This window comes from Polypterus senegalus, chromosome 12 (assembly GCF_016835505.1).
Source record: "Polypterus senegalus isolate Bchr_013 chromosome 12, ASM1683550v1, whole genome shotgun sequence".
NCBI classification, from domain to species: domain Eukaryota; kingdom Metazoa; phylum Chordata; class Cladistia; order Polypteriformes; family Polypteridae; genus Polypterus; species Polypterus senegalus.
The window spans coordinates 5,959,252-5,978,178 of record NC_053165.1 but is presented as its reverse complement, the minus strand read 5'-3'; the positions used below and the strand labels follow the sequence as shown (position 1 = coordinate 5,978,178).

The window sequence follows — 18,927 nt, the reverse complement described above, 5'->3', positions numbered from 1 at the left end:
CCGAAAATACCATTTCTGGAATGATGTATGTGTGTATGTGTGTGTATGTAAACATGATATCTTGAGTACGCTTTCACTTCGGTCAGCCACAGTTTGCATACAAGTATTGGGTACAAAACGCAGATTTCTATCGACTTTTCGGATATTTCTGTTAACCAGAAGTGGTACTTTTTTTATTCATGCAGCTGCAGAGCCCGATTTATTCAACTTTACTTTTATAATAATTGTTCAATATATTATTAATTTAATTTGATTTATTGGTGGTGGTTCTTTAATGTACATAATATAAAAATATAATCCTTGTCTTGTGGTTTACTCCTCAAATATCCATCTCCATTCTGAGTATACGAGAAAGTCGAGGGGAGACCACTCCCGATTTTTAATGCATAAAGTTGACATCTTCGCCGATCAATCTACACTCGGTAGCCCATAATGACAAAGTGAACTGAAATCTCTCATTTCTAGGAGTATTCAGACCCTATGCTGTGGCACTCCAAATTGTGCTCAAGTGAAGAAGGAGAAGGCATTGCAGTTACAGTATATAGCGCTTTACATGGGGGGGGCACTTCACCCAGTACTGACATGCTCCATCCTTCTGGATGACGGGACAGCAGCTATTTAGCCCCAGTACACTCACCACACATGAGCTATCAGGTGACAAAGGGATGACAGGGTTTGTTAGCCAGTAAGGGACAGGCTTGGTCAGGTCAGGGATCTTGTATTACCTCCGAGAGTCAGGACCTCAGCCTTATGTCTCATTTGTACAGCACAGTGTCCCCCTGTCACAGCACCCTGGTGTTGGAGATCCACACTCAGACCACAAGGTAAGCACCCCCTGCTGGCCTCGCCCACACTTCTGTCAGCAGCAGCAGCCTAGGTTTTTTTTCCTAGATAGTCTCCCATTGAAGTACTGGCCAGGCCCAAACGTGCTTAGCTTCAGATGGATGACTTGTTCTGTAGTGCAGGCAGTATGGCTCCTGGCAGGTGCTGTTTCTGAAACTTGACTGAATCCACCTGTGGGAAAGTGAAGTAATAGGATGTCGTTTAGAAAGGCACACGTGTCCACGTTTTTAAAAATTCCCACAATTCACACTGCCACCCATAATGACATTCTTTTTGAAAAAAGATTTGCAAATTTGTTAAAAATCACAAACTGAAATTGCTTATTCCTAGAAGTATTCAGATCCTTTTCTGTGTCCTTCCAAAATGTGCTCAGGTGCCTCCTGTTGGCTTGAATTCTCCTTCAGATGTTCCTTGAACTTGATTGGAGTCCACCTGTGGCAAATTGAATGGACTGCACGTTGTTTAGAAAGGCAAACGTGTCCCTCTGCACAGAACGACCCACAAGTCACACTGCATAACAGGGCTAAAACCAAGCCATGGTCACAGCAAGGAGATCAAGCTGTGTCTAAAGCATTAAATGCTCCCAGGAACACATTGGCCTCAAGAATTGTAAAACGGATGAAGTTTGAAACCACCAGGATGCTTCCCAGGTCAAGGAGACAACCAAGAAACCAGCGGTTACTCTAACAGATCTGTAGAAGCCTTCTGCTGAGATGGCAGAACCTGTCGTTTGCCAGCCAAAAATGACCTTTTTCCATTCCGTCTATTGATTTATCTCCTAGCTTTTTTTTTTCAGTTTTAATAAATTTGCAAAAAATTCTAAAATCCTGTTTTCGCTTTGTCATTCTATGCTATTAAGTGTTGTTTGACCAGGTAAAAATTTCATAAAGTAAGATGGTTTTAGCACAAGGCTGTAAATGTCAAAGTGAAGTGTCTGAAAACTTTCTGAAGACGCTGTAAATGTGTTGTATGTAAGAAAGCACACACACCTGTGATGTAACATGTCATTCTTACAATGGCTTTGTTCTATACATCGTTTATCTATCCATTTTCCAATCCTGCTTATTCAGAGCCGAGTCACGGGTGAAGCTGCTGACTAAACATCAGGTGCCAGTCCATCGCAGGCCGAACACACACAAACACACACATCAGGGGCTAATTTAATATCAACAATTCACTCAACCTGTCTGAAACTGTGGGAGGAAACTGTATGAACACGGGGAGAACATGAAGACTCCACGCAGGGAGCACCTGGGACTTGAACTCCAGCCTCCTTGTTGTGAAGCAGCAATGTTACCACAGCTCTACTTCTACCTGTGTGTCTTTTATATTAGATAGATAGATAGATGTGAAAGGTGCTACATTGAACTGATAATACGACATGAAAGGCACTATACATGCATAACATGCAAGACAGACAGACAAACACATAATATGAACAATGTCATACAAAATAAACAGGTGTGAGGAGCAAAATACATACATTATAAGATAAATATGAAAGGCTCTGTCGAATGAACTGACAAGCACACGGACATGAAAGGCACCAGATAACAAAGAAAGGGGAGGAATGACACTAAACAAAGTAGAGGTAGGGTGGTCGACATTAAAGACCCTATATAAAACAGGTAGGGGGGTATGAGGAGCACTACATGATGGAGAGATATGAAAGTCAAAATATAACAGGCAGAAATTTAGATACAAAAGGCACTATATGATGGAAAGATGGATAGACAGATAGATCTGAAAGGCACTATAAGATAGATAGATAGATAGCAGTTTGTCACCAGTGGGAAATTTGTTTTTCTGCTGAATCCCCAACCAAATTCACATCAGAATTAGTAAAAAGAGGAACTTATGACTTTGCTGTTGATAAAAGAGCCACCCCAGCCCCAGCTCCAGTCCCAGTAAGGCGCTATAAAGGTGTATTGCTGTTGGCTAAAGAAGCCCCCATAGCATTTCTTCAAAGTGTGTCTACCCAATAAATGTAATTCCTAATTTTATCAGAAACACATGCACTTTTATTATTTATGAATTGCTCATTTTTGAATCTCCTCCCTGTAGATTAATCAGTGACAGAGAGACGGTGGCCATGTCACACACGAAGGTGTAAATGACAGAAGGGATTCCTCCTCTCCAGTAACGCCGTCCATATCGGAGTTAACTGGCAGTTAATTTGGTGGCGTGTGTGCGGCTTTCCTTTATCATGTCCTGGTTTCCTGCCAGGAGCGCCGTGTGTGCTGCCGTATTTTGCACTCTGGGCACGCACACCCCCCTGCTCCACTCTGATTAGCACCTTAGCCAAGCCTGCCTGTTAAAGGCCATTACCTTCCTCAACGGAGCCCTGGCCTACTTTGAGAGTGCGCTGAGAGATGAGAGCAGAGCTCTGCTGTGGCCATACGTGCAGCCCCTGCTCCATTTTTAGCTCCCTGGTAAAGTGAAGCAGCTGCACGCCGGCTCTTTACTCGTGTGGGTCCCTGTGCTTCGAAGCTCCTCGATTAACTCGTGCCGGCAGACCGTCTAAGCGATTTTCGACTCTGCTGTGAGCCCACATGTTGTGTGGCATCTTAAGACCCCAATTATCTGCGCAGCGGCTGCATGCTGAGAAAAGCCAATTATCAGGGTCTCCTGGACTTCATTGTTTACACTCTTAGAAAATGTGGTAACCCTGGAAGAAAAAAATGAGAGCTTGGAACTGTTCCGGAAAGCTGGGGCATGGTAGGTGATACTGTCTGGATCTCTGTTTTGCCAAGATAGGGACGCGGACTGCGAGAGCCCGCCAGGCTAATCTGGGGGCCAATCTAATGTGTAGTGGAGCAGTTTGCTGCTAGATTAATTTATTCATTATGTGAATAATAATACACTTTGTATTTTAGCTTTGGCTGTGTGACACTGAAATACCAGAGACAGGATTTGTAATGCTTTATTTTTTCTGGAAATTTCTCATACAAATATTATTTTATTTTCTGCAGTGGTAATTCGTTTTCTTTACTTCCCATTACTGATTCCAATCCTGTCCTTATTGAATTTCCTGCTACAGCATTCCTTTACGGCTGCTGGTGAAAGTGTTTGTTTGTGTGTTTACTTATAGGTACATCTGAATCACCGTCCTTTCTTTATATTTACAGAAAATAACAGCGTCTCGAACATGGCCAACTCGGGCCATTCCTCAGCCAAGTTGGAGTGGATCATTCCTCTGGTGGTCGTCTCGGCGCTTACATTTGTCTGCCTGATTCTCCTCGTGGCTGTGCTTGTTTACTGGAGGTAAGTCTGCAAATAAGACAGTTGTGTGTGTGTGTGTGTGTGTGTGTGTGCAGAATATATACAGAACATATAGCGTGTCCTTGTGAAATACGCATGCATATATGTCTGTCCAAGTTCAAACCTGTTTAATTTGGTTTAGCGTGGGGTACAAAGCAGAAACCAAACCCGGACAGGGTGCCACTCCATTACTGAACGTAGAATGATAGACAGGTAAGGCACTATATAATAGATATATAGATTGGAAAGAGGCTATATAATAGATAGAAAGGCACTATATGATAGATGGACATGTAGACATGAAAGGCACTATATGATTGATCAATAGGAAAAACTCCATATGACAGATATGAAAGGCATTGTAAGATAGATAGATAGATAGATACTGTAAGAGGCTATATGATAGATAGGAAAGGCACTATACAGGCATGACAGATCGACAGAAAGGCACTATGTAATAGATAGAACTTTTTTTGTCCACAGAGAGAAACTTCACTTTTTATGGAGGCTCAATAAACAAATAAATATTTTTCCATTCTACAAAACGACCATCCTCTCAAATACATATCACAACAACACATCTTACTACCACATGCATGAAGCTTCACTACACCAGAGCCATGATCTGATGCCTCGTCCACCGCATCAGACTCCTTCTCTGTAGTGTTGTCATCCTAGTCTTCCTCGCCCCCTTCATTGCTTATAACATTCATGCTCATTGGCCTTGTGTCCAGCTCTCCCACAATTAAAATATTTAATTGATTCAGAAGAAATAAAAACAACATGCAGCAGTTGTTCCCAAAGACCCTAAAGATGCGTGACTGTATTCAGTGAGAGTTGTTTTAAAATCAGGGACCCTTTGGCATTTCACAAGTCTGTTCTCTTCTATTCATAATTAGAATTGTACATTGTTAGAAATCTAAATGAAAGGTTTCTTCTGGAACTTTCCTGTGGATATTTCTTTCAGGATCCAAACATGGCTTCCCTGTGGCATTGCCCTTAAAAAAAGCACCCTAATTTTTAAGACTGTGACTGAATGGCGGAGCACCGACAACAGCAATTTGAGCCCCAGAATGCAGTGCTGTTAACGCTGAATTAAGTCATCGGCATAATAAATTAAATCAGTCCTCTTTCCACGTATTCTCCCGTACATAAATGAGTATTTCACTTGGATATTTTGCCATCTTAAATTGTCCACATTCTGTCTGGCACACTTGTATTAGAGTTTTCACTCTCCTCATCCTCGTCTGTTGCATCTCTATCCCCATTCCTTTTATCTTTCAAACTCCATTTCAGTGTCCCGCGCCCAATGTGCCGGGACCAGCGATACAAACCCAATGGTCTCTCATTTTGATTTGTGCAGCTTGCTGTATTTTGGGGTCACTTTTTTCACATCAGCAAATCAAAAAACAAATTGGTACAACGTTAAATAGGCTACTTTCCTAAAGTTTAAGTAGAGTCTCTTTTGATAAACTTTGTTTTTTTGAACACTATAAAAAATGAAAAACAAATGTTTTATGTTGATTTTGGGGTCCCTGTGTGTACGCGGAGGTTCTGAAGAACATTAGGCTTAAAATCAGAGGGTCAGCTCTGGCACAAATTCAGCTCCGTTTATGTGTGTAAGTATCTGCATATGCATGTAATCTTGAGATGGAGAGCTAAACACACACATATACTGTATATCTGCACATTTGTTTATGGTAACACATGTTAAAACATCTGGTTATTTATTATTGCATTAATATTTCATAAGAAGTTCGGCACAATAAGATTAAATGATATATCAAGTTCCAGGGAAAGTAAATGTTGCCCATTGTTATTTTTGATTTTGGCTGCCTCGTTTGTTGGGGCTGCTGCAGTCTCCTGTATAGTATTTCAGCCCCATTGAAGTTAATTTTGGATGACGGGGAACACATTTAAACACTGGGAACGCCATCAGCTAAAGTATAGCAGCAGTGGAACTGATCTCACCCTTCTTAGAAGCTATGCTGGGCTTAAATGGGTAGCCGCAAATACACTATATGGACACCTTTTCATCACACCAATAGACGCTTTCTAGACATCCCATTCCAAAACCATGGGCGTTAATATGGGCCTGCTCTACCAACCCTTTGAGGCTATAAGAGCCTCCACTCTCCTCAGATGGCTTTCCACAATGTTTCGTAGTGTGTGTGGGCAAAAGAGCATTTGTGAGGTCAGGTAATGATTTTGAAAGATCTGACAAACAACTGGTGTGAACAATTCATCCCAAAGGTGTTCGGTAGGGTTGATATCAGGACTCTGTGCAGGCCCCTTGGGTACCTCCATGTCTTTATGGACCACAGCAGACAATCATGCTTGTCCTGCTCCAAATTTGTCTAAAATGTCGTTGTCTGCTGTAGCATTCACGGTACACTTCACTGGAAACAAGGGGTCTCACCCAAACATTTCTAATATCCCATTTTTACAGTAGGCACTGTGCTCTTCTAAGCCTGTGTGGTCTTCACTTTCAACTGTCGCTTCCGAGAGCCCTATCCTTATTAGAAATGAGTTTTGTCATTGATTGGTGTCACTCTTTAAATGTTCCTGGGGTGGAAGTGGTGGGACCTCCTCACAAAAACTGAGACTGACGTCGAAGCTCATCGTAGGACTCATCCTCAAGCATTAGTGGCCATGTCTTTCTTTTTGTTTTACCCTCTCCAACAGTGGTGTCATCATCCGCACCATTTTGTGTATTTGTTCAGTAGCCATGATGTGTAAGATTAGCTTTTGGTTTGTTTAGCGTCTGCTCTTTCACTTTTAAACTTTACTTATTGGGCTTTAAGAAGTCAACTTTGGTTTAGTGCTCTTGACTTCCTGCTCGTATACAGACTCATGACTTGTGTTCCCCTTTGGTTTTCTTTAAATTGTCGTCCATGTGTGAGTGACCACATTTTAGGGTCTCCGCTAAAATCAAATGCCTAAAACAACAGTTAATTCTATTCCTGGAAGGCTGTTATCAAGACCACTAAACATAACACCTTTGAACTCGGAGTTGGGTGGTGGGTGAGGAATCCTGACTGAAACCTCACAAGGCCCGTACTGCTCCATTCACATTTATAGGCAGACATTTGTCTTTCATTCTGAAGGTGGCATCATCTGCTGCTCATCATTATGCTCAAGTGCATTGGACCGCCAGTTTATTGGGTGATGATCAGGAAGGGCCCTCTGGGACACATCAATCAGCCATTACAATCAATAGATTTTTGTAAAATAGTTCATTTGAGTCCCAGGGTCTTTCTGACCTCTCCTAGACGGTGGAGAGCCAGACTGCAGATGGGCTAATTAGATTTGTTGGTGTGGAATCTAATCTGTGACGGCTCAGGGAGATTTGCTTGGCTTCTTTTTTTTTGCCTTTCATCCTGAGTGTTGCACATGTGGCTCAAGGGTCTGCACAACTGAAGTCCCGGTGGTGGTGGTGGTCTTTGTTAACCTCAAAGTACCTCAGAATAGAAGTGGCCTCCTGTTTGACCGTATGGAAATGTTAAAGTTCTGTATAGCAGAATATCAATATGCTAGCTGTGCTGCCCACCTAAGACAGGTTGAAATCTAAGTGACCAACGTAGACCTCATGTTTTTTTACTTGATAAGTGGGTTGTCCTCTTGGTCCGGTATAATAATACACTCTCAGTCCATTTACCTCAAGGCGCCTTTTCCTGTTGCGATAGAGCCACCTGTTTATTACGATTCCTTTCAGTGTTGCTCATCGATATGACTACTCTTATAGTCGAAGTGTTTTGCTGAGAAAATGCAGCGGCGGTCACAATGACATTGGCCTATTTTAGTGACTCTAGCCTAGTCATGGCGGGCCTTTGGTTTCCAGATGTATGCATCAATTTATTGTTACTTTCACTCATCCATTGCCCTCCATACAAAGTTATCAGTCATTAGCATTACAGATATAAACCTTGTTCATGTGGCCCGAGCGGGTGCAAGAAAGTGGCTACCACACTACTGATAAGACAGTTTTCTTATTTCTAGCCCCTTATTTGGTATTTTTATTGTCTTTTTTTTAACTCCCCTTCTACATGTTTTGCAGATTTATAATTTTTCTTCTTAACCCTAGCAACCAGACAGATGCACAGGTACACAGACACACACGGACACTTGTCCTTTTATTAAGGACTACAAAAATCCACTTGTGTGTTACAATATATTGGTGCTCCTTCCTTAGGGAATCCAGCATCCCAGATTCATATCCACCGCTGAACACAAAAGGGCAAAAAAGAGTAAAAGGACCTCAAAATAAACCTATCTATTATATAGTGCCTTTCACATCTGTCTCTTATATAGCACCTTTCCTATCTGTGTAGACTGTGACTGCTCCCTTTATCTACATTTACTTATTTGGCTGACGATTGTATCCGAAGCGACTTACAACATTTCTTTTGGTTTTCTAATTAGAGCACAGGCAGGTGAAGTGACTTGCTCAGGGTCACACAGTGTCTGTGGTGGGATTTGAACCCACAACCTCAGGTTTGAAGTCAAAGCCTTAATCATTGCACCACACTGCCTGCCACCTTTTCTGGTGTGTATTTGAAGAGGACTGTCGTAGCTAGTCATAAAGTTTATATATTTATTTATTGAAGGCCTGTAATAAACAAAAATTCCCTCCTTTGCTAACGTGCCATCTTTCTGCCTGTCCGTCCGTACTGTATATAACACACAATACCATTTCTGTCTGTCTGGTTGTAATGTATTCTTGTTTGCTTTTTAAAGTACATTGTGGTGTGGTGTGTGTACTCCCTGAAAGGGGCTATATAAAATAAAGATTGATGTATTCATATTAATATGCATGTCATTTAAAGATTGATATAAAAATGTAGTTGCACAAAACTACATTAAATTACGTTCAGAACTGGCAGCCATGTGCCAAGCCCCTCCTCTGTAGTCCAAACAGTCAAGTGTCACATAGGGCTGGTCATCGTCACACAAAGCCGAAGCTGCCACTGAGCTTCTCCTCCCAGCTTGGTTTGTGTCTCGTCTTTATTTCGGTGCAGCCAGCAGGTTCCGTTGCCTGTTTGTCTTATGAACTGAAGGAGGCGGCCAGCCATTATAAAATCTGCCTGCCATGCCGTATACAAAACTGAGAGTCAAGTACAGACGCAACTAAAAGGGCAGGAGTCGCTCAGGCTGAACTGTATCAAAAAGAGTCGGAAGTGCGGTCTCCCTTTTCGCCATTTATTCCTCCTTGTCTCCTTTCGTTGTCTGTTGCCCCTGTCCCCAAGGCCCAGCTTCCGAGCACATCCGAGAGGATTGTACGTTTAAGGTCAGCTTTTAGTCTCAGTAGATGAACGCCACTCTGCACTTATGTCTTCCCTTAGCTTGGCCACCCTGTTTTGAACACTTTATCTCGTCTCCTGCTCAATGAGCTACGGATGTTAATTATGACTAATTGAGCCCCTGAGGATGGGGCGGGGGTAGGGGTAGGGGGTGGTTATGGAACGGCAGGACTTTTAAATGTAGTGGAGAAGCACAGGGTCTGTGGCACAGTAATGAGCTGGAGACGGAAGGCGGAAAGGGATAAAGACGACAAGCCAGATGTTCATCAGATTCCTCTCGGTGGGTTTGTTTTAGCCGATTACACGGTGGTCTGTGTCTTGACACCTTTCTAATCACTTTGTAAAAGTCACTGTATAAAATAAAGATTAAAACACATTGACAGGTGCACTCATAATTCTGGAAGTGGATTTTTGCATTTAGCTCCTTCAGCAGAAGTCATGCAGACGTGTGAATGCTTAATACGGTTGAGCTTGTGAGTGACGTATCATGAAAAGGACCGGACGTGTCCAAATTTATGGGATGCCATGTTGTCCTGCGCTGCTTTTGTTCCTCACATAGGCTTCATATTCCCATGTCCAGGTTCAAGACTGATTTTGTGAAAGTGGGGCCCGGCCCGGCTGTCCTCCCACTATCCTACATCTGTTTTTTTTTTTTTTGTTCTGTTTTTTCCTAAGCGGATACTCAGAGGCCCTATGCACATTTTCTTAAGTTTCCTGTTGCCATGACAGCCGGACCCCCTGCTGCGAACTGAGCTTTGAGATGTCCGTTCCAAGTAGCTCCTGTTTATTAGGCAAAGACTAAATGAAAAAGGCTCGGCCAACTGAAGGCTTCACAAAACATGACGTGCAATGTTCGGACAAAGATGGGCGATAAAGACTCGAACCATCCGGACAGCAGATTGTCTTTACTTCTCTGCCGGGATTTGCCTGTTGCATCAAAAAAATATGACATGAGATGTTGGAGCAAAGCTTTTTGTGTAATACAGCGTGACGAGGCAGCCCCCCCCACCCGAGTGTCCGCACGCGATTGATATTCACCGTATTATTGACGCACGTTGTTAGTCACAAAGCTTCATTCTTGGTCATCTCCAAGTGACTGATCCATTTACCCCTTAAGCGATTTAAGATGGGAATGTGGGCATAAGAGACGTAAATGTTATGCTGGGGGTGGAGAAGGTTGGCAAAGTGAGAAGATGTCATGAAGGAGATTCGTTCATTCAGTTCTTTATTTTGTGAACTCACCCACCGCGAGAACAGACCATTGAGCCCACCCAAAGCTCGTCAATCCTATCCATTTAATTCTTCCTAAGTAACATCAAGTCAAGTTCTGAAGGTCCCTAAAGTCCTGCTCTGTGCCACGCTACATGGTCACTTATTCCATGTGTCTATTGTTCTCTGTGTGAAGAAAACGTCCTAATGTTTATGCAAAATTTACCCTTAACAAGTTTCCATGTTTGCAGTCGATGTGAGTTTTGTATGTGAGTGCCCTCGGCAGGTGTTGTGGGAGCTGCTGCGGGATTGTAGGGTCACAGGGCCACTCATGCCTGCCATTCGTTCCCTATATGAACGTAGTGAGAGCTGTGTCCGGCATACCTGCTGTTAAGCCAAAGTCCTTCACTGAGGGTGTCGGGGTCCGTCAAGACCGTGTCTCATCACTACTCCATGTCTGTGGTGTTCATAGACAGGATATGAAGGGGCAGCCGAGGATGTGAGGGTGTCCAGTTGGTAGGGCTAGTGGTGGCATCGTTACGTTATCAAGATGACGTTGTACTGCTTCACCTGCATGTGACCTTCAGCACACACTCGAGTGATGGAAACTGGCACCTCCAAGTCTGAGATTGTGGTTCTCTCTCGGAAAAGAGTGAATTGCTGCCATCAGGTGAGGTGGGTGCAAGTGCTTATAGTGGAGGAGTTCAAGTATCTTGTGATCTTGTTCATGAGCGATGAAAAGAGAACTGTGAAATTTGACAAGCGGATTGGTGCAGTGGTGCAGCTGTTCTGCGGGCTCTGAACCGATCCATTATAGTGAAGCTGTAGCTGAGTCTAAAGACAAAACTCTTGGCTTACCGGTCAGTATACATCCCTCTCCTCTGGTCATGGGCTGTTGGTAATGACCCAAAGAATGAGAGTGCAGGTACAAACGGCAGACATGAGGTCGTTCTGCGGGGGCCACTAAACTGACACCGCCTGATAGGATGAGAAGCTCAGCGAGTCGGGAGAGACTCGGCTCCTCCATATCAAGATGAGCCGCTTGAGGTTGTTTGGGTGTACCGTCAGGATGCCCCCCAGGCGGCTAGTCCTAGAGCTAGAGACTTGTAGCAAACCCAGGACACACTGTGGAGATTATATCTCTTAGCTGACTTGGAAAAAAGCCTGGGAATTCCCCAGGAAGTGCTGGAATATGAGGCTGGGGGGGGTGCAGAGGAGTCTGTGCTGACCTTCTTGGCCTACTGCCACCGCAACCCTCACCAGGAAAAGCAGTTAAGAAAATTAGATGAGATGACATTTCCAACTGTGTCTCCTTATTCTTGTTGAAGCATTTGTTTTAAAGTAACAGCCGGGGGCCACTGCAGTATCTCAGTTTATGCCAGTACAGAATCATGTGGGTCCAGACCCCCTCTTGGCAGTACAAGGTGCATGGCTGCAATGATCCCCAGGGGCTGCCTCACTCGTGTCCACATCTGCTGGCTACTTCAACTGTCCACTAACCTCCTGGTGAGCCCACGGCTTTAAACTCACCGCCCATTTGCAGACTCAGACGTGAAATCCACTTTTGTTTTCCCATCTGTGGACCATAGGCCTGCGTGAAGCTTTGAGAGACATAGAGACCAAGGTCAAGGGTCACTGAGAGCGAGGGGGATTCACCGTCCCTGCAGCCCCCTCCCAGTGGCCCCAGCTGTCACTGAAACCCTAACTGTTTCATCCTTGGACAGCGTGTCACCCAGCACTCGCGTTGTATAAAGTGCTCAACTGCCGCGCTTGAGCAGAAGCAGAGACACCATAGCAGAAAGGTAAAACTGCACAATGACGTTTCTGATATTAAATGTACTTAAGTAACAAAAGCACCGTACAGTGGATTATGTTGGTACTCAGACCCCGTCACCTTCTGCACACTGGATTGTGCTGAAGATTTAATACTAAATGGATAAATGTGCCGTTTTTACCCATCAGACTACACTCAGTAATCCAATATGACAGACCACGTTTTGAAAACCTTCGTGAAGTACTCTCCTGTTACTCGTGCTGCATAATCCACGTCTTAGGTCGTCCATTCGTATTCTCACAAGGTCTCAAATGCTTGGTGTCTGAGTGTGTGTGTGTGTGTGTGTGTGTGTATCCGTCAATCCAACCATCCGGCCCGCTGGCCAAGCTCCCTGTAGCTTAGTGGGTGAGATTTCTAGTAGCCGCCTAGGAGTGAATGAGCCTATGGTGCTTGTGGAAAGAGCGATTTGGTGTCCCAAAAAGGCAGATGAATGAGAAGGTGCTGACCTGAATACGAGAAGGTATCTAAGTGTTGATTCAATAAACACTGCGATAGCAGGAGATGTGGATAGAAAACACGAGATGGATGGCACCTTACCTGGCTGGGAAGGTCTCGGATGGATGGGCTGTCCAGGCCAGGTCAGCAGAAGGACAGAAGGAGACTGTCCCCTGTGGACAGATAGCCAGATGCTGCCATCTAGTGTATTTGGGAGCTGATGGACCTCCCATTTGTACACCAGCAGGGCAACATGGGAGCTGTAATTCTGGTAAGCAGCTCTGCTGGGGTACTTGGAGAACCACCACTGGGAGCTGTGGAAAGAGGTCTCCTCCAGTTTGGATCGGGAGAGATCAACTTACTTACTAAATAAAAAAACACAGACTCAAACCGAAAGTAGATTTGCCACTAATACACTTTACCCCATAAGTGGTACAAACGTTGCAAACTTACCACAAAAGTTAGTTCAGAGGTTGTGACCACCGCCGTATTTATTCCCACTTGCAGCTGACACATCCCGTTTGGTTAGTGCAGATAGCTGACCATTCGCAGAGTGCAACTCATTTTAGGACCAAAGTTAAGTTAGCAAAAGTGGTTTTAAAAAAAATAAATAAAAACTCTGCGGGAGGGGGTGCCGCTCCCTTTGCCCCCATTGTGGCTGCCCTGACTCTGAATTAGAACGAGAGGTTTTCAAACGGAGGTGGATGAATAGAAAGTTTTCAGCATCATTAGAAAATGTCCATTTGTTTTAAATAAAGGACAATTTATGAGACAGCAGGGCGCAAAATAAACGTGCAGCACCTTCAGAAAGTCTTCGGACCCCTTCACTGTTCACATTGTTATGTTACGGCCATGTGCTCAAAGCATTAAAATAAATTTTTTCCCTCGTCAAGCAACATTCAAAGTGAAAACAGGGCTTGAGGATTTTCTGCAAATTTATTACAAATTAAAAACTGAGTGTTCAGACCCTTAAATCAGTACTTAGTCAAAGCCCCTTTAACAGCGATTCCAGCTTGGAGTCTTTTTGTATTTGATGTGAAAAGTTTAACACAACTAGATTGAAGGATTTTCTGCCACTCTTCTCTGCAGATCTTCTCAAGCTCTGCCAGGTGGGGTGGAGACCGTCGGTGGACGGCCATTTTCAGGTCCATACAGAGATCTTCATTTGGGTTTAAGTCTGGGCTCTGACTGGGCCACTCCAGGACATTCCCAGAGTTGTCCCCAAGCCACTCCTGTGTCGTCTGTGAGGTCCAGAGTGCTCTGAGTGGGTTTTCATTGAGGACATCTCTGTATTATGCAGTCTTCAGCTTTCCTTCCACCCTCCGTAGTCTCCAAGTCCCCTGATGCTACCACCACCACCACCACCATGGAGCATACCCCTCCTAATCCTGCAGGAGTGCTGCCCTCATCCAGCAGACATCCCACCTGCACTTGAGAACAGGTAATTCACCTGAAGCTACGCATGTTTGGGCCTGGCCAGTTCATGGAAAATCTTGGGCAGCTGCTGGAGGAGGTGCTGGTGAGGCCAGTAGAGGACGCTGGCCTGGCGTGGTCTGTGAGTGGATCCCAAAGCCCCAGTGTAGTCACAGGGACACCGTGTCATTAAAAGTCCTTCAGATAAGATGTAAAACCTGAGGTCCCAACACTCTGTGGCCATGAAAGATCCCTGGTTATCCTTCATAAAGAGTCGAATGTGTCCCAATGTCCTAGCAAAACTGCCCACCACGGCCTGGTCATTCTGGCCAACCAATCATCCTCTGTCTCCAATTGGCTAACTATCACCCCTTTACAACGTCATGGCTAATGTGTGGCAAGTGTACTGGAGCAACAATGGCCGTCATCTCATCTTCCAAGTGGATGTTAACATTGGTGGTGGTTGAAGTGGCTCTCCTCTGTCTGTGTAAAGCGCTTTGAGTAGGTTAGAGGTGTGCTATCTAAAAGTAATCAGTTATTACCATTCTTGTTCTTGTTAGTGTGTGCTGCTGTTCACCACTGGGTGGTCAGAGTCGGAAGGCTGCCTGGGAGGTGCAAAAGGAGGAACTTCTTGCTGGTTGTACAGTCCAGCCGGAAGGAAACTAAAATCCTATGGAGGTATCACCTGAAATAACGGCCTTTTATTTGAACCCAGGACTGTTGTGTCTGGGGGTTTGGGATACTGGAACACCCCCTGCAGGTCACACCACATTTTCACTGAGACATAGTGAATTCAGTGGGGTTGGCTCATCACTGTTAGTGTGCCTGACTGGGAATCAGAAGCCCAGGCCATGGCAGGTGTTGGTGGTATTGATCTGTCAGGGTTAAAGAATGCTGATTTAAAAAAAAAACCAAGAAAGCAAGGGGAGTGGTGATTGGAGGGGTCCGAGAAGGGGGTGGGGGACGTCTGTCGTCCAATCTGCTACCATTTTTTTTTCCCTTTTTCAGCCTGAAATGAGCCTGCACAATAAATGTGTCTATCTTAAGAGGGCCAGGGGGGCTCATCTGGCGTCGGCTAATATTTACCTTTTGATATCGATGGCCTCTTGATAATTACATTTTGTCATTGAGCACCTGTGCCTTTTTGCACTCATTTATTTTTGTTTAAACTGATTAGTTAAAACCAAATAAGAACAAAATGCACGGAAGTGGATTCCAATTTCAGATGATCTTATCCTCTTTGGTTCCAAAAGCAAACTGAAGTCCCGGAGATGCTGCTAAGTGTCAGCCGCCTGGTGTGACGCAGGACCGGCTTGCTGGTTGCCGCCTTGTTGTCTTAATTGATGTGACGCCGAGAGCGCGCCTGATTTCCTGCACCCTGCCAGTAAGGGAAGCCTGAGCTGCTCATCCTGGTGTCTGGCGAGATGCCCCACAGGCCTCAGCTGGCGCGTCTGATCCGAGGAGCAGAGCAGAGTGGGGGTCCGGAGGTAGAAGGAACCTTTAATCAGGAAATCCAGCTTGTGGGGGAGGAGGCGTCATTTTAATTCGGAATGTTGAATATATATTCATATATGCAAATGTATTAATATGCTTGTTTGTAATACGGGCATCATGAAGGCGTTATTGAAGGATTGGTGAAGCAGGGATCCTGCATTTCTCTAAATTAATTGGATTCTCTTTACGTCTTAAAAGATTGAAAAAATGTTGTAGTCAAATGGGGAAAGGTTGATTTAAAAAGAAAATAAATCTGAATTAGCATAAGCTGCCCTAATTTGGGGTCTTCATAAGAAATGTAAAGAATTACTTCATGAGGTAGAAGTACATGATAAACAAGAACAGTTATGTCAAATATTTGTAATATTTAAATGTGTGCTTCAGTGCAAACATTTCAAGTTTAAATATTGTCACTCGTAACAGAATCTTGTCATTAGTTACCCTCTGAAAGAGACCTCAAGGGGGCTAGTAAAGAATCAAAAATAGCATCAAGGTCAGTGATTACAAATTTGAATCGGTCTAAAACAATACCCCACATCCTTATGTTTGAAATGTGGTAGATGTCCATAGAAGGCCAACAATGGATCAGAAATGACATCAAATTCGTAATGAAGTCAAGTCAAAGGGCGCCAGTCCACACACACACACACATTAGGGCCAATTTAGCATCGCCAATTCACCTAACCTGCATTTCTTTGGGCAGTGGGAACAATTCAGAGCACCCGGAAAAAAAACCCACATAGCCACGGGAAGAACATGCAGGGAAGGCCCGGGACACAAACCTTGGTCTCCGTACCGTGAGGCAACAGTGCTACCACTGTGCCACCGTGCCACCCCTCTATTCCCAGTCACTGAACTTAAGACAAAATGATAGCAAAACCAAGAAGGACTGAATAAAAGACCTTTTGAAACTTTAAACTCGGATACCCCTGAAACATCTGGGGTGGTCTTTGTTTTGTCACAAACTTGACATCGCAAGCAAAGGCATCCCCGGGAATTCTGGGATAGATCTCCATGGAGACAGCAGAAACAGAAACCTAGCGGCACTCAAATGAAAAGCAAAACAACATCATGAGAGAACGTGATTAAATAATGAATTCCATGAGTCTCAAAACCTTATAATAGAAAGATCGGAACTGCACAGAAGACCTGCAAAAAAAAAGTAGTGATTGGCCCTTTGAATTCAGGTTGGCTCAGGTGTTGGGCGTCTCAATTCCTTTCGTTCCTTGACTTTGATTTTTGCTTTGCCTCTCTGGTTCTTGACATCTTGATTTCATTGTCCTCACGATTCTGACCTCTGCCTGTTTTGTGTTTCTTATCTAATCTCAACAGTATTAATTGTTTAATAAAACAAGTATCAAAAACTAGTAATCGCAAAGAATAAAAAAGGAACAGAGCTTTGGTAAAAGGTTGCCACCTGCATGGTGCCCAGAAGAAGAGACTTAAACATATACAGTATAGACCAGCTGTGCTACCCATCCAAGACAAGCTGAAATCTAAATAATCAACATAAACCTCAGCATTAACGTTTGCAGTACAGCATCGATTGAAATGTAAGGCATGTAGTGTTAAAATACATTGCATATTAAATTCCAACAGATGGTGCATCACAAACATTTGCGCTACTTTTATGAACCCCACACTAAATGGCATACAATAGAGACATACAGTAGAAACAGACGGGCACACAGACACTTGTCCTCTTATTAAGGAACTTGGATATGCTGTATGTTCTCACACACACACACACACACACACACACTCCTGAATGGTTTTATCTGCACGCAGTACATAAAAAGTGTGTGATGACTGACAATATTAATTAATGTTTGTGTGTTTATATATATATATATATATATATATATATATATATATATATATATATATATATATATATACAATAGATACAGATATAGATAGATATATAAAAGCCCAAATAAGGGCTAAACACATGTCGCATACTCATTGCATTATTTGACAGTAAAATTATATAACATTCTATGACCTGCTTCTCGCGACTGAGAGTGCGTGGTGGATGTTTGCCGACTTACAGACCAACCGCATGATTTACCTGGTAGGTTACCACCCATACAATCAGATCATGTTTCAGACTACGAATACTATGAATATATATATATATATATATATATATATATATATATATATATATAAAGTCCAACATTTATCTGTCTGTATGTATGTCTGTCCGTTTTTCACGAGAGAACTACTTAACGCATTTAGATCGGGTTTTTTTCTATAATTTGCTTCAACATTCCAGTTGATTTTGCGACTTCTCTCATTGCGCTAAGTATCATAGTTTGCTTGCAGAAGCGATATATTCACACTAATTCAAGAGAGACACTGCGGGCCGAGGGGAGGGGAAGGTGGGACCTCAGGAGTGGGGAGCCGGACGGGGTCCTCTTCACTCACGCACCAGCCTCCATTCAAGTCGCTCTACCTGTCGCCACATGTTGGAGCGCACCTTGCCTCCGCTTAGCTAGCGATACCTGTTTGTTTAGCAGATATTATCACATACAGATTATGGAGTAACGTTTAAAGTTTTTTGAGAGAGATCAGAGCTGCGTGTGTTTAGAGGGTAGCTGCTGATTGGCAGAGATATTTGTGATATTTGTGCTTTTCTAAATTCAAATTACTTTTTTTTTTTTTTTATTGCTTTTTAAAGTTTGTCCTGTTTCACTACTACATGGGCGGAGCCACGGGGGACAGTTAGTATATAGATATTTATTATTCTAAAAGATAAGGGCATTGGGGAACCACCTTGGTGATCCTGTATACTGGGGGTCCTCGGGTTACAACGTCTCGACATACTTTTCGAGTTTACAACGCTCACTCCCATAAAAACTTTAAAAAATTGAGACGTGAGAAGGAATAAAGGTAAGGATTTTTTACACTCATTTTTTCTGCTACTACAGTACAGTATATTTATGTCCTTTTCCTTTTTCTGTGGCTTAGTTGTGTTTTTATGTTCTAGATTATGATTTTGTAAATGTGTTAGGATAGGTAAGTGACTTAGGCTAGTGTGTGTGTTTCAACTTACACCCTAATTCGGGTTACATCGCTGTTGTAGGAATGGAACTGTGTCGTAACCTGAGGACCCCCTGTACTTGAATGTCGGTC

The 18,927-nt window shown here is 43.5% G+C and overlaps 1 protein-coding gene across 1 annotated transcript in view; it reads left to right on the top strand.

Moving 5' to 3' along the window:
• Window positions 1-18,927, top strand: part of ptprga (protein tyrosine phosphatase receptor type Ga) — a 399,554-nt gene that overhangs the window by 329,473 nt on the left and 51,154 nt on the right. Inside the window, exon 13 of the mRNA XM_039770749.1 lies at window positions 3,972-4,107. Within this exon, the coding sequence (XP_039626683.1) occupies window positions 3,972-4,107 (136 nt within the window). The remainder of the gene's footprint in view (window positions 1-3,971; window positions 4,108-18,927) is intronic.